At 38.1% G+C, this 14633-nt stretch overlaps 1 protein-coding gene across 5 annotated transcripts in view; it reads right to left on the reverse strand.

Moving 5' to 3' along the window:
- polrmt (polymerase (RNA) mitochondrial (DNA directed)) overlaps positions 1-11167 on the reverse strand; it is a 43285-nt gene extending 32118 nt beyond the window's left edge. For 4 of the 5 annotated variants that reach the window (XR_006371974.1, XM_044130104.1, XM_044130102.1 and 1 more), the window contains exons 1-5: positions 10965-11167; positions 10108-10206; positions 9063-9880; positions 8096-8229; positions 3669-3855 (exon numbers count right to left, since the gene is read on the reverse strand). Coding sequence is in view for 4 of the 5 variants with exons in the window: in XM_044130104.1 (XP_043986039.1) it covers positions 3669-3855; positions 8096-8229; positions 9063-9880; positions 10108-10206; positions 10965-11097 (1371 nt within the window). In the remaining variant the exon portion in view is untranslated. The remainder of the gene's footprint in view (positions 1-3668; positions 3856-8095; positions 8230-9062; positions 9881-10107; positions 10207-10964) is intronic. The other variant, XM_044130103.1, reaches the window with a different exon arrangement.
- Positions 11168-14633: the final 3466 nt, after the last annotated feature.

The following is a 14633-nucleotide window of genomic DNA, read 5'->3' on the forward strand; positions in this document are numbered from 1 at the left end:
TTCTGAAGTAAAAGCTTCACTGCTAAATAACTGGAAAACACACTCCCAGATAACCTGTGCTTGTTTGTGAACCAACTGGTCCGTTCATGAGGCTCAGCTGAGTGTTACACAACAGAGTAGGGAAACCAGCATCTTGGATGAAATGCTTGTCAGCAGACGATTGGAGGCTACCTCATTTAAACTTAGGTGCATAAAAACTGAGCCTTTACAGCAGCTTCAGTACATATTACTTGAGTACATATTGCAGAATCAACATATCTGATGCACAGCTGCTGAGTCTCAGCTGTTCTCTGTGCAATGTTTCATGGTTGCTGAAAATAGGACTTTCCCAATCCATGCTTGTAAGATTAAAAGTTTAACAGTGGACACTTGACCTAGTGAAACGGAAGAGAGTCCCAAAAATGTTAAGCCCAGTCTCCTCCATAATGGTGAAATTGTGAATTCAGACCAGTAATTTTGGTAGTCATAATCAAAGCTTCCTCTATTTGTTGGTCATGGCTCTCAATGAGGTTCACTAGAGTTTTAAAGTCCAAAGTCTTCAGAAACCTATTCTGATCTTGGTTTCTCACTTGTTCTTGAAATTGAAAGAGTTCAGATGTGTTGATTTCTGAGGCCATCGTTGGTCAATGCTCTCTGATGCACACAAGGACAAAAAACTGGCTCATGTGGTCCAATATAATATATGAGCAACAGAAGCTCAAGAGGTTACTACTGGCTTTGAGAGAAAAGCTTCAGAATACATATTGCATTTACATCACAGCCTTGTCGGCCAAGCTGACCCTTTGCAAGAGCTGAATGGGACAACAATAGTCACAAAACCATCTACCATGGAGCAATTGTAGAACCATGGAGCGGCTGTGATGTGCTCACATGGATGTGTTCACATGCCTTGTGTACCTGGGGAACACAAGGCATCAAGAAAGAAAAGAAAGAAGACAGAAAGAAAGACAAGTGTATGGAAAGTAGAAATAAGACAAGTCTGTGGAGGCAATGTCCTGAGTATCATATATTACGAATTGTTCCAGACAACTATTTTAGTAAAACCATCGACCAACCAACCTTTGAGAGCCTTACTAAGCAGAAAAAATGGATATTTACGTAACAGAATTTGGCGTTTAACTGTAAAAGTAATTTTTCCTTATCCAGCAAAGCAGACTCAAGTTATTTAACCGAGTGAGATAAAGTTTGAATAGGGAAGTAAGCACTATTTAGTTCTTGCATGGTTAGTGTGATTAACAGCAATGAAGGCCAAAATAAATCAATGAGAAAAAACACATCAGTCTCTGTAGACACGTTGAAACTGGATCAAACTGCATTTTGTACGATCTACAGCTTCATCAAAATTCATTTTCACACCAACAGACAATGTTCTAATTAGACCGGGCTTCTGCTGCAAACAGCGAATCAAAACTCTCCAGAGGCCGTCCGGGCTGCTCCTCTCTTATCTAGTTATTTGGACAGCCTTTAAGCTCTTGCGGCCTGCCAAAAAGTCAGAGTCGTGGTTGGATCATTTACCTGCATGAAGGCTATCAAAGTCACCATTAAAGAAACAGGCACATTTAATATGTTCTCATATTTCAGAAGAAGGCAGGGTCTCGCATAAAAACCCAAAAATATTCATAACCTTAGTAGATTCAAGTTTAAAATAATGAGTTAATTTGACCATTAGGTTTCTTCTGACTGGTAGTAACATGAATATACTGCTCTCATTTGTTATCAGAAAAACATCATTGCTTGAATGAAAATATTTTTTTTAAATTCTGCTAAGTTTATGAATAAATAATTTTGGTTTAGCTATACATGTTTTTATGGTAATAGATTAAAAGATGTCTCTCTTTCAATTTTAACATTTTATAATTTTAGGACAAAAAAAAAATTTACCAGCTTCGGTGGTAAACTGTTCGCCAAGATTTTCATGTTGACAAAGATTTTCTTTGTTTGTTTTTTTGTCAAAGTATGATTGACAGCGCCAGACCTTCCTCATGCCTCTGACTGATTGTTTCTGACCAATCAGTGTATTCCTGCACAGACCATCAGGAAATAGTGAACGTTTCAATAAATATGTAAAAAAAGAGAAAACATACTGTATGTAAAATTTACATGCTACAGGTTTAAACCCCTTAAAAGTTTATTTGGAAAACTTGAAAAAGTAAACAATCTGTGAAATTAGTCTGAGCTTCTGTTTTAGTTTTAAATTTTGTTCAGTCATCTTAAATAGATTGAGCTAGTACAAATTTGCTTTAAAGTATAAGCCTCAAATCAAACCCAAACACAAATAGAAATGAATACGAGTGATGACACTGCGAACTTCATGATCTGAATCCGTTTTAAGACACAACTCCCTACAACAACAATGTAAGAGGTCATATAGAAGTGAATTACCATCCTGTTTTTGTTTATAGAGGTCAAGTGAGATTAGATTAGATGGCCTGTATTGATCCCAGGGGAAATTTAAGAAGCTAATAAATCACATACTGATGCAATATTTTGGCAATATTTTTCTTTTAATAAATAATGACTGGGTATAATATATGGGCTGCACAGTGGCACAGTTGGTAGAGCTGTTGCCTTGCAGCAAGAAGGTTCTGGGTTCGATTCCCGGCCAGGGGTCTTTCTGCATGGAGTTTGCATGTTCTCCCTGTGCATGCGTGGGTTCTCTCCGGGTTCTCCGGCTTCCTCCCACAGTCCAAAAACATGACTGTCAGGTTAATTGGCCTCTCTAAATTCTCCCTAGGTGTGAATGGTTGTTTGTCCTGTCTGTTTCTGTGTTGCCCTGCGACAGACTGGCGACCTGTCCAGGGTGACCCCGCCTCTCGCCCGGAACGTAGCTGGAGATAGACACCAGCAACCCTCCCAACCCCATTAGGGACAAGGGTGAACAGAAAATGGATGGATGGATGGGTATAATACATCATGTCTTGCTGTTTATTTGTGGTAGGATATACCAGCAGGAGCTTTAGCATCAGGTAAAGACAAGAGGAGTTTTATTAAACACATAAAAGAGGGCCTAATTTCTTTGTACCATCACTGCATGACCTCAGGATAAAAAAATAAAAAAAAAACATCACATGCTATTAGCAGCAATCTAATACAATCAAATGCCAAAAATATGACAGTCGGAAAACAAGTAAAGTAAAAATGGTACATGGACACAGGCTAAAAATACAACAATTGTTCAAAAAGCTGTTGATGAGTCATGTGACATGCCTAAGAAGAAAGGGAGGTGAGAATAATGTAGGAGAGGTGAGAGGAAAAGAGGCAACACAAGCAGAGAAGCCATTAGACAGCAGAGCTGGGTGACTATAAATAGGCCTGTGCTTTTCTGGTTGTTTAGCGGTGAAAATCAAATCTACCGTAGTCACACTGGAGTCTTCTGACAGCTTACCCCACTGTCTGCTGCTTCACCTGACAAAGCCTATTGGACAAACTGCCACAAAATAATATACATCCCAGTTAGCTACCTACATTTTAAAACGCTAGATGCACTGATTAACTTTAACGAAGGCATCAATGTTTGTTCTTTTTTTCCCCCATTTGGATGCTCATTGAACAGTCACTCAAATCAGCAAAGTTAAAAGTGAAATATCGGAGTTTGTGGAAAATGTGCCTGCAGACTAACGCCGCCTCTACTAGCGAACGATCAGCCCCTGAAACACCATCCGACTTACATTTGTGTAGAAGTCCTGTACAAGTGGTGATGAACACTGGCTTGCGTTCTGGGTGAGGCTGGGCTCGTAGTCTGGTTTTACAGTCTGTACTGCCTTCAGCAGCATGTCCCTTTCATCTTGTTGGAAAACACACTCCCTGAACAGATCATCCACAGACAGCCCATCCTTCTTCATTTGATTCAGACACCTGGACAACGAGACACAGCCAAAGGGTGGGAGGTTATTTTTTTCCTGCAATTTGTGATTCATAAACAGTCGTGTTTTTTTCTGTTTTTAGAGGTCGAACTGATTTTCAGTTTTATCAAAGGGCTTTAAATTGTAGCACAGGCAAACTTATATATGTAAAAACTCAAGAAATACAGTTAAATTAAACAACTGCTTCTAAATATAGTTGCGCAAAACAAATCATAAGTGGTAATAGTGCTGGTTATATATGGATTTTCCTTAGAATACAGACTGATGTTTTAGTTTTTGTATCCAATTCCTTTCTTGCAACAGCATTTCATGAAACAAAACATTTTTAATTGTACAGCAGACGTCACACACTTCTACTTTAGAGCATTTTCATCAGAATACAGCCCATTAAAACACGTGATGTAGATTTTCAGAAGTGTGCTACTTTATGGTCGTTACGTCAGATCACAATTTGAAAGTTCACGACATCTGACCTGCCTGTGGATGCTGGAATAATAATGACCTGCCAACTATCTGATTAATTCAGATTTAAAAAGGAACAAAAAAAAAAAAAAAAAAAAACAAGGCAAAGTGCTACAGAATATAAATTTGGGCATTTGCATTGACGATCCTTCTGTCAGGCTGATCAGTTTGATCCAGGCCCAGATGGCTCCTGACAACAACAGTGAAATTTATATTTGAATAGAATCACCAGGAGATTTCCCCGAGGGAGAAAAAGTCTTCATTACTGAATCCAGATTATACCGACGAGCAAACGCTTTGTTGAATATAGATGAAATGTTTAATACAATCTTCCCTATGAGTGCAGTGCCTTACAAAAGTATTTATACCACTAACTTCTCCACATTTTGTCACGTTACAACCACAAACTTCAAATGGGATTTTCTGTCTTAGACCCATACAAAGTAGAGAATACATCTAAAGCAAACAATGAAAACATATGGTTTTGAAAATATTCCTTTCTACACATTAAAGACTGAAAAGTCTGTTTGTACTGAAATAAAAGCATCCTCCAAAGCATGAACTGAAAACTGGACCTTACGGTGTGCTTTTTATGATTCTGTTCGTTCACCAATTTTCTTACAGAAGAGATGTATTGATACAACTCAGATAAAGTTACAGGCAGTTCTATTTACTAAATAGCTGACCTTTGAAGGTATCCATTTGTATTTTACCCTTAGATTTCATGTAAGAGTAGCAGAGTAAAGGGGAGGAATAAGAATACCTGCAAAACTCTATTTGGAAAACATTAAAAAAATCTTTATATTTCACTTCACAATCATGCACCATTCTGAGTTGCTATACAGCATAATATCCCAGAAAAACACATTGAACTCTATAGTTTGAATGAGAAACATTCATAGATCATCAATATTCTTGCAAGGCTCTGTAAATTAAATAGTTGTTCTTAAAAGATATATTGGTTTAGCTGCTCAAAAGATTTTGTTCTTTTAGAAAAAAATTGGTTTACTGCCCTGTAAGCATCTTTAATTTAAACATTTTACCCTGAACGCATCATATTCATCATGCTCACTCATTAGGCTTTCAACTGGCTGAATTTCACCCAACAGTCTAAAACTGAATATTTGAAAAACTTTCAGATGAGATACTTACGTAGATACCTTAGGTGTGTTTGCTTGCAGTGCCCCCTAGAGGCTACCAAAACAACAACACCACAAAGCCGAGAGAAAGGAGCGAGAAGAAACCCATTTATCACCAGTCACAGAGGACAGCAGAGCTCTGCTTCAGCCTGCACACACCTTTTACTCCAGACAATTATAAATAACAGTGAGCTAATTAACATCAGGAGAAAACCCTGGCTCAGCAGCTTCCACCTATTAAAAACTAATCAGAAGAGAGCTGGGATCTGTTTGTCACAGGCAAAAACAAAAGCACTCCACAGCTCGAGATAGCCGTACAGCGATGCAAAGGGGGTCACGGTATTTTCCCTCCCGCCTTGGAGACACTCGTGTTGAAACGTGCAATTTTGGTCTGAGCAAATGAGAAAGCCTCGAACAAAGGCAGGATTAGTCTGGGAGCTGGCAGTGTGGTCCAGAGGAACAAAGAGGGCAGAGAGGTTGACAGATAGAGCATAATCAGCCTGGTGACTGCTCTGCTGCACCCTGGGGAACGCAGAGCTCTGGAGGACACGGCACTTTCAAAAGGAAATCTTAAAGGGATGAGTGCGTGTGTCTCTGTGAGAGAGTCGCAAACTATAAAAGGGTACATTCAGGGCAAGGATGTGGTAGAAGTGACTTAATAGGAGAGAAGAATTTGAGTGTGAGTGGGGGACATTGATGGCAAAAAAAAATAATAACAATTGACTAGACTCAGGATGATAATGAGGAAGTTAAAATAAAGGAAAGACTGGGGAAAGAATGCAACGCTGCAGAACCACAATGTCATGTTTGGATCAGCTTACACTGATCGATGGACCAACCCAATCTCACTGCCAAGCTTATCGGCCTGCCACATGGCCTGCTATTGGACCGCACAGCATAGGGCGATGTTCCCAGTGTGTGTGTTCATAGGTTCCTACGTGTGCAGTTACTGAGACAGGAAACATATGAGTATGCGAATAGGACACAGTTTTACATTACCAATGCAACTGCATCAGTGCATGGGACCCCAAATGGAACAAAATGTCCCATAAATCCGTCATTGATCGGGTTTTATATGTTAAAGATTGTTAAGCTGGGTAAAAAGGGAAAGCAGGTTTTATGTTTTATTGAAATGAGGCTTGATAAAGGGGAACAGACTCCTACTTTGTCTAATTAATCACATTTCAAGAGTTAAACAAGAAATTCTCTAAAAGAATACATGTGGCCCATACTAATCTACACCACGGTCAGTTTCCCTTTATAATTCACAGAGAAAAAAAGATGACAGATGCAATATTTACTGCTACTACCAATTTCTGCTTTTTTTATGGCGGTCAGCATCTTTAATAGAGGTAGCCATTTCTGACTCAATCGAAAATATGGAAATTATAATATTATATCTTTCAATAAGCAGATTTTTGCTGAACTTCAAATAAAGTGCATAAAAATTACTTATGTGTTCATGGACTGAAATGCTTGGAGTTACAGATGTGATCCATCTTATGAACAGGCAAAGAAAACTTACTGAAATAATGTATTGGTTTCAATTGCTAATTTTAGTTAGCAAGCTGTGAACAACTAGAGATAAACCAATCAGGCTCTGATTTGCCAACAACAACATCTAATTTTCTTTTGGAAATTTGGAAGACCTGTCCAGGATTTCCTGCATCTCTCCTCAGTCCTTTGTACCACTTTCTAAGTGATTTCCATTTCCATAAAACCTGATCTTTGTTCAAATCACAGAGAGATGACGCCCTCTGAATCCCTATCAGGCATGTTGAAATTGTCTATGAGGAAAAAAACTCCAATGCTGTCTCATACCGATGACCCACTTTGTATGTCTTTTGTGTTCCGTTTGTTTACCTCATTTTGTTTGTGTTGTTATTTCTGTGCAGACATAATAAATAACCAGAGTCTAAGTAGTAATATGCATCGAGATAAATTAAAGAGGAAATCCACTACACCCCGCAGCTACAATAACTCCAGACTGATCTTATGTGCAGCATAAAATACAAATAAAATCTAATACTGGGCAGCTTACTGGCTGATAAATGGCAGCTGATGCAAAATGCAAAAAGAGCAATTTTGCTGCATGGACTTTTCTCTCTTGAAGCCACGAGCCATGTCTCGCATATATCACTAAAGCCAAAGTAAAAAAAAAAAATAAAAAAAAGCTCAACGCATAAGAATTAATAGTAGATTGTAGTAGACAGTCTGGCAGATATTTGTATCACTTGCTTTTCTAGATTTGCAACAAAACAAGATTAAAATAAGAAATAGATAGTACATGTGCGCTTTTTCAAAAGATAATATTAAACAGATGCAATTTAATTAAATTAGTCAGCATTTAAGGTAATGAAGCTGGTGAGTGTACCAAACAGCAACTGTATCTTCCCAAAAAAAAAAAAAAAAAAACACACAAACAGCCACAGTATGACCCCTGGTGGCAAAACGCTGGTATTGTTACTATTCTTCTTTGAAACATTGAACAGCCTAGACATATTTTTCTAACCCAGTTAATGTCAACATTTCTAAATAAATATATTAAAAAAAAACACAAAATACTTTAATAATGAACCAATTTCTTCATAATCTTGGTTTGCATAGTGATGTGCACATTCGCAAACGTACCTCGAAATTACTTTTGGGGGGCAGTTTGGATTTCGGCCCATACACTCCAGTGCAGCCGAGTAGGAGCCCACGTTTGGCTTCAGACCAGCTTCTTCCATCAGAATAAAGATACGACCAATCTGACTCAATGTGCCCTGAAGAGAAGAGAACCACAATTATGTGTTTGAGAAAAAGGATTTTCTCACTTTATGCTTGATAACACAAAGAAAGAAAGGAAATTAAACCTAAAAAAAAAATAACACAGTATAAACATTTTTCTTAATTCTGAAAGCCATACATAAAAGTGTAAAAACACAGTTGGCTGAAACCTTAATATAAATACAAGAAAGATGCTAATCTCCTTGTGACTTTATGAGAACTATAATACGCTTTCAAAGATGTTAATTCCCCCATGAATAATTTTTTTCATTTTTCACAACCACCAGCTGTAGTGTAATTTATCAGACCATTTATTTATTAGACCAACACATATTACTGAATCACTGTAAAGTCTAATGAAAATGGTCAAATACTTTTGAAATTTTGTCCAAGTAAAAATCTAGAAATGTGACATAGGTTTGGATCCATCATCCTGTAGTCGTAAATAAACTCCAGTGTAACCAATAATTTTAAATGTAGAGATTTAACTAGTGAGATTTAATGAACAGTCAGCAACACATCAAGGATGCAAAAACGATGCAACCTTGTAACCTTAAAGAAGGGTCAGGCTACAAAACAGCATGGACTTTGAAAATCTCTCAGAAAACTGTTCAACCTATAATTTGGAAATGGAAAAAGTATATGAATATAAACAGGATATGGTCAAGAAAAGTGGCGAAACCAGTCATCTTTTTCCTTCCACTTAACATCTACACTCTAGTCTGTGCAAGTTTCATTATATAAAATCCAAATAAAACCTGCAGAACTTTGCTGTTGTCAAGGAAACTGCAGCATATTAACCCTCTAAAATGGGACGTGGGACACTTACCTTTTTGGCCCACACCCTCATCATAATGTTGTAAACATCTGTGGTAAGAAGTTTACGTCGACTCATAACTCTGTGCTGACTGACCAGGAAACTTTGCGAGCGCTCAATGTCCCCAATAAACACGCACGCCTCCAGGTAGGAGCGGATGCTGAGCTGGATGTCCCGACATGAACTTCCTGTGCTGCTCTCCTGGAATCTCTCTGTCATACTCAAATGTATGCGTTGCTGTACTTGATCATTAAGTCTTTTTTCAAGCTCCGCAATCTCAGTCAGCTCTCCGTCCTTTGTTGTTTTTGTTGCATCCTTGTCAGAAACTTTACTTTTTGAGTCTCTCCGCTTCTGTTTAGATGTTTTAAGTGCCTCGGCTGCTTTTGATGAGGTGGCGGCTGTTACTGCGGCTGCTGAAGAAACCGAGGAGCGGATTTCGTCTGACAGCTTTGTGCCACCTCTCCTCTTCTTTGCGGGAGAAGACATAGTTTTATGTGTTGCACTCGTGGGCATTAAGCTACTTTTGCTAGCCGGTAGCTTTTCTTTAGCGTTTCTCTGTACTTTCTGCTGGAGGATTTGCTGTTTCTTAAGTTTATTTATGTTCTCCTCAGATAATTTTTTCATCCAGCGGCTCGGCTGAGACTTGGAGGCCCCTTTTGTAACCACCTTCCCAGATTTAGGAATGTCGCTTTTGTCTTTAGAGGATCCTTTGACAGTCCTTCCAGATGAAACGCCTCCCCCAAAAGAAGGAGATTTAAGAAACTGGACTTTTGCATGTTGGACATCTAAAACGACGTCAGATTGGAGTTGCTGGATCCTGGCTTTAAGGACTAAGAATAGGAAAGGGAACAGAAATATCACATTATAATGAAATAATGCAAAACACAAGGCAACTTCAGAAGGAAACTTAAAATATGGTTTGCTACTTGTCTGGTAAAACATGTATCAAAATTGAAGCTTGCCTTGCAACATGCATTGTGTGTAAGTCCTCTAAGAACCGATTCTCCAATTTTTGTGTGTGAATTAAAAATGATAACTGCAATCTATGTCAACGTACCGTCTAACAACTGAGACTGTTCATGCACACGTTTTTTTGCATCCTCTGATTTCAGGATTACAGACGAAATATTTCTTTTTTGCAGACAGAAAGGTGTCTCTGGAAAAAAACAAAAAAACAGTCTAGTTCATTTGTCTGACATAAATTCCAATTCTCATAAACTAACATTTAGTCTATCACTCTTGATCTCAAGAAGGTATTCGAAAAACATGCATTTGTGAATTTTCTTTCTCAATCTTCTCGCTATTTTCCATTTTCATAATGTCACTTAAGTTTCTCATTGAGCTTTTTATCTAGTCAGTAATATGCATATGAAATATGAAAGCATAGGGACAATTCAACTGAAAGAGCACTCTTGATACTGTATCGGTGCACAACTTTGAGGTTGCAATACTGCATAACTGTTATACTGACACTGAAACTCTAAGATTACATGTATGTTATAAAATATAAATTCAAAATATCCCGCAGAGACATATAAAAGGGAAAACCTCGTGCTGTAAACATGTCCTTCAGTCTCTGGCTCAAGGACGAAGAGACAAGAAATTTTAAACCATCAAGATACAGCAGTAGTAGTCATCCTCGAGAACAATAGTTGGTGATGAACTTTGTGTATTCGTTTGAAAACGTGATTTTATCACTTTGTTTGCCTACATTAAGGTAAGAACGTGGACCAACGACGAAGCTAACAAAGCTACTCAATGAAGGATGAATAATTGAAGTTTTGAGCAAAACCAGAGAATTAGTGGAATGAAAGGCAGAAAGTATTTTAAGAGTAAGACGCGAAGACATAAGCAAACTTCTCATGGAGGATAAACTGATATTAGTCAGGAACAGAGTTCCCTTCTGCGACTTACCTGATATCCGTCTGACTGCGGTGCTTCTCACCGAGACACACAGCTGGCAGCGCTCCGCAAAACACCTGCGAACGTCCGCTAAACTGCGCCGACCGAGGCATTTGGAGAGAGAGCAAGCTCGGAGAAGAGACATGTTGGCATGTAACAGCCGCGTTACTCCATGAGCACTACGCTGCCATATTGGAATAGACGTAGCTAATCGGCAGCCGAGATATTGTCCCCTCCGTCAGGCCTGATGAGAGGAGTTCAGATATCATCGAACAGCGACTCGAGTAATATGGATGTAGATATGCTAAAACATACCTCCATAGAGGAATCGGCGATATTTTTCTTTGCAAAGGTTCTATTTATGAATTAACAAGACAGCAGATTGCTTAAAACAGTGGCGCCACTTTTTAAGGACATAAGATAATTAGCAGCTAGATTTCTAACAGAGGCAATCATCATCATCATCATGTACGGTAATCAAAAACAAATACAACATAACAAATACAAGTTATTATTATTATTATTATTATTATTATTATTATTATTATTATTATTATTATTATTATTATTATTATTATTATTATTATTATCATCATTATCATTATTATAGTAATTTTTACTTTATTTGTAGTATTATTCAGATTTTGTTGTCCCAGTTGAAGATTACTGTTGCTGCTGCTAGAAATATATGAATAATTATTATTATTACTATTAGTCATTGTGGCAGTACAAGTAGTGATGTTAATTAATTAATTCATATAGCTGCAATATTAAGGATTGACGTAATATCCAGCGAATAATGACATGGATATGTTAAGATTTAGCACAAGAAGCAATACCAATATAAGGATAGTTTTATAACCATACGAATATTATTAAGTAAAGCTCCATTGTCCACTGCTAAGATAGACGATCCCAGGACAGTTATTCTCAGGAGCAAGAATGCGGTGGCCCACACAACAGCATGAATACCAAAGAGTCTCTAACATTTATCAAAGTGTCAGTCTTTCATTACTACGAGTAAAACTTAACTAGGTTCCCAATACTTTAAATATTTGGTATCACGTGTGCACACTCATCGCTTTCAAATAAAACTTACATATCTTTGACCTATAGATGGCAGTGTCCACATTCATTTGAACTTGCCGGAGGGTGAATCTGTCGTAAAGGTATGACAAATTTCATGTATTGTTTTAATTTGTTTAATTAACTCATGTCTAAGACTTGTATGTGTATAGAAACATGCACAGAGTGCAATGATTTACACATCAAACATATTAATTTGCTTCGTTAAAGCAAAGGTTTCCAACCTTTTATGACCTTCAGTTTAGGGTTAGGTTTTACAAATATTTCCTGGAAAGATCAATGACAGTGGTGGTCTAATTTGGACTTTCTTTTTTAAGGCATTGTATTTTATCTGTCATAATCATAGCACAAATATGCTTTGAAAGTATGGTATCTGAAGAAGACCTCAAGACCCTGTACTTATTGATTTGCCAAGCAGACAAAGCATTTTTTTAAAAATCATAGCAATGACTACGCTTTGTTTGGAAGGTAATACAATAGTTGCCACAATTTCAATTTTGATTCATTTTGTAAAATGTTTTATTATTGTTAATGTTAAATACTAGAGGAATCTTACAATGCCTGATATCTTTTTCTGAAGACAGAAACATCTTTTAGAAAGATCTTTAAGTGTCAACTATCACTGCAAAGCTAACAAATGTTGTAATCCAGGAAAAAGTACTTGTCGCAACCTGTTGAATCACCATCCAAAAAAGTTAAAATCAAGTGTGACTCTGGTTCAAATTGAGAATAAAACTGTATTATGTTGTTCACATCCAGAACACTTTCTGACCTCCAGCAGCACTAGCCTTCCCTTCACATGCACTCATAAAACCCACTTCAGTAAGCCTTTGTGTGTCAGCAGACGGGAGGTTAGCACAAGCCCTACTTGACAGAGAGGGGGAGCGACAAGGGAAGGTGGTGGTAGCTGGGAGGGGTGCGGTGGAGAAGGAAATGAGGTCCGGACAGAACATCTTTTCTCAGCGGAGGCAGTGGCTGGAAGCACAGCAGTGGGTGTCTGTTCTTGAGCTGTAGGTGAGGATCAGGAGGTGTTTGTTGCCACAGTTCACAAGCAGGGCCCCCTGACAGCTTCGTTTGATGTGGTCGGCCCCTGTCGACGGCTGGCTCTTTGCGCCGACGTGACAGTCATTGCCTGGTGAGTGACTGTCAATGCCCCTACCAACAAAAGAAAAGACAGGCTTTCATGGGGCCTGATAATACCCAGGCCACGATCAGGCCGCCGTTCTCATGTACTTTGATCGTGGGGATTCTTTTGCACACCTTTGTAGGGGCTGCTTATTTTTTCAACATATGGAGAGTAGGCTGTTGTTGAAACAGCTTCACCTGGCCAGAGAGATATTATGGGGATGCTTTTCTATGAGATGTGTGCACAGCTAACATGTCTTTTGACACAAGTCTGTCAATTTGTCTGAACCTGCTGAGTTTACATGCAGAGGTGAATCGATTACCCCTGGTGATGATGTACTGAATAAATTAATGCTTTGTTGATGTAACAGTCTCACAGTAAAACATTTAGAAATATCTCCTTTTTTGTTTTTGATAAAATCTGTTAAACCATTGCACAACCTGGTTTTTGCACTGAATCTTCTCCTGTGGCAACTCACAAGAGTGGAGAACACAGAAAAATAAATTGATAGAGATCTTTAACCATCACTTTTTGTAAAATTTCTCTGTTTCTCAACTGAGAGGTTCATGATGGAAGACCTGGTGAATTGTTTCTGTATTGATTTGGCCCTACATTTTAAATAATTTTGCTGCTCAAAGACCCACTGAATAAAAAATTTCTAAAAATCTAGTCTACAAGTCACAGATCCTACACTATGTTTAACAGAGGACGTGAGGTGGTTTTTACAAATTCATAATTTGTTGTACAACCAACCCAAGGTGAATGGTATTTTTTCCATTTTGGTTGCGTAAAATTAAATGATTTTTTTTTTTAAAAGCCTTGCTAGATTTATTTTAAGTGCATTGTTATGTGTACCAGCAAGAGAAATCATAACTTACTTGGCTGCCACAGATTTGCGTTTTATGATCGTTTATAATAACTGAGTCATGTAATCATATGGTGGGCAAGACCAACTCAAAAGGCTGCTAGTGTAAGCTGCTGTTAACAATGTTGACTTTATTAGCAGAGTGAAAAAATGCCAAGTCAGCATTTTAAAATAGTTCACCCAACAACCTTCCCTGTCTGTCGCCGCTTCCTTGTGCTTTATATAGACCAGATTGTGCGTCCACACAGGTGTAAATTGTTTTTTATCTCTTTCTATCAGATGCTTAAACCTTTGCTTGTTATCTTGCTAAAAGCTGCACTACATCTCTCAAAACTCCGTTCGCATCTGAAAGATAATTCGCTTATCACAATGCTGCAAACAGTGAACAATGATCGTGAAGCAGGACATGCAAATGTCATTAGTAGATCCAAACTGTGGTGGTCTTGTCAGTTCCTTCAATCACATCCGTTTGTTTAGCAGCCAACCACAACTAGAGATTTCTATCACACCTGTGCTTTGGTCTGAACTGATCTACCTGGCGCTGTTAGGATCAGAAAACAATAACTGGATAGTCACTGACTTTACATAAAGTGGACTGTTTCTT

The sequence above is a fragment of the Gambusia affinis genome, linkage group LG10 (genome assembly GCF_019740435.1).
Source record: "Gambusia affinis linkage group LG10, SWU_Gaff_1.0, whole genome shotgun sequence".
NCBI classification, from domain to species: domain Eukaryota; kingdom Metazoa; phylum Chordata; class Actinopteri; order Cyprinodontiformes; family Poeciliidae; genus Gambusia; species Gambusia affinis.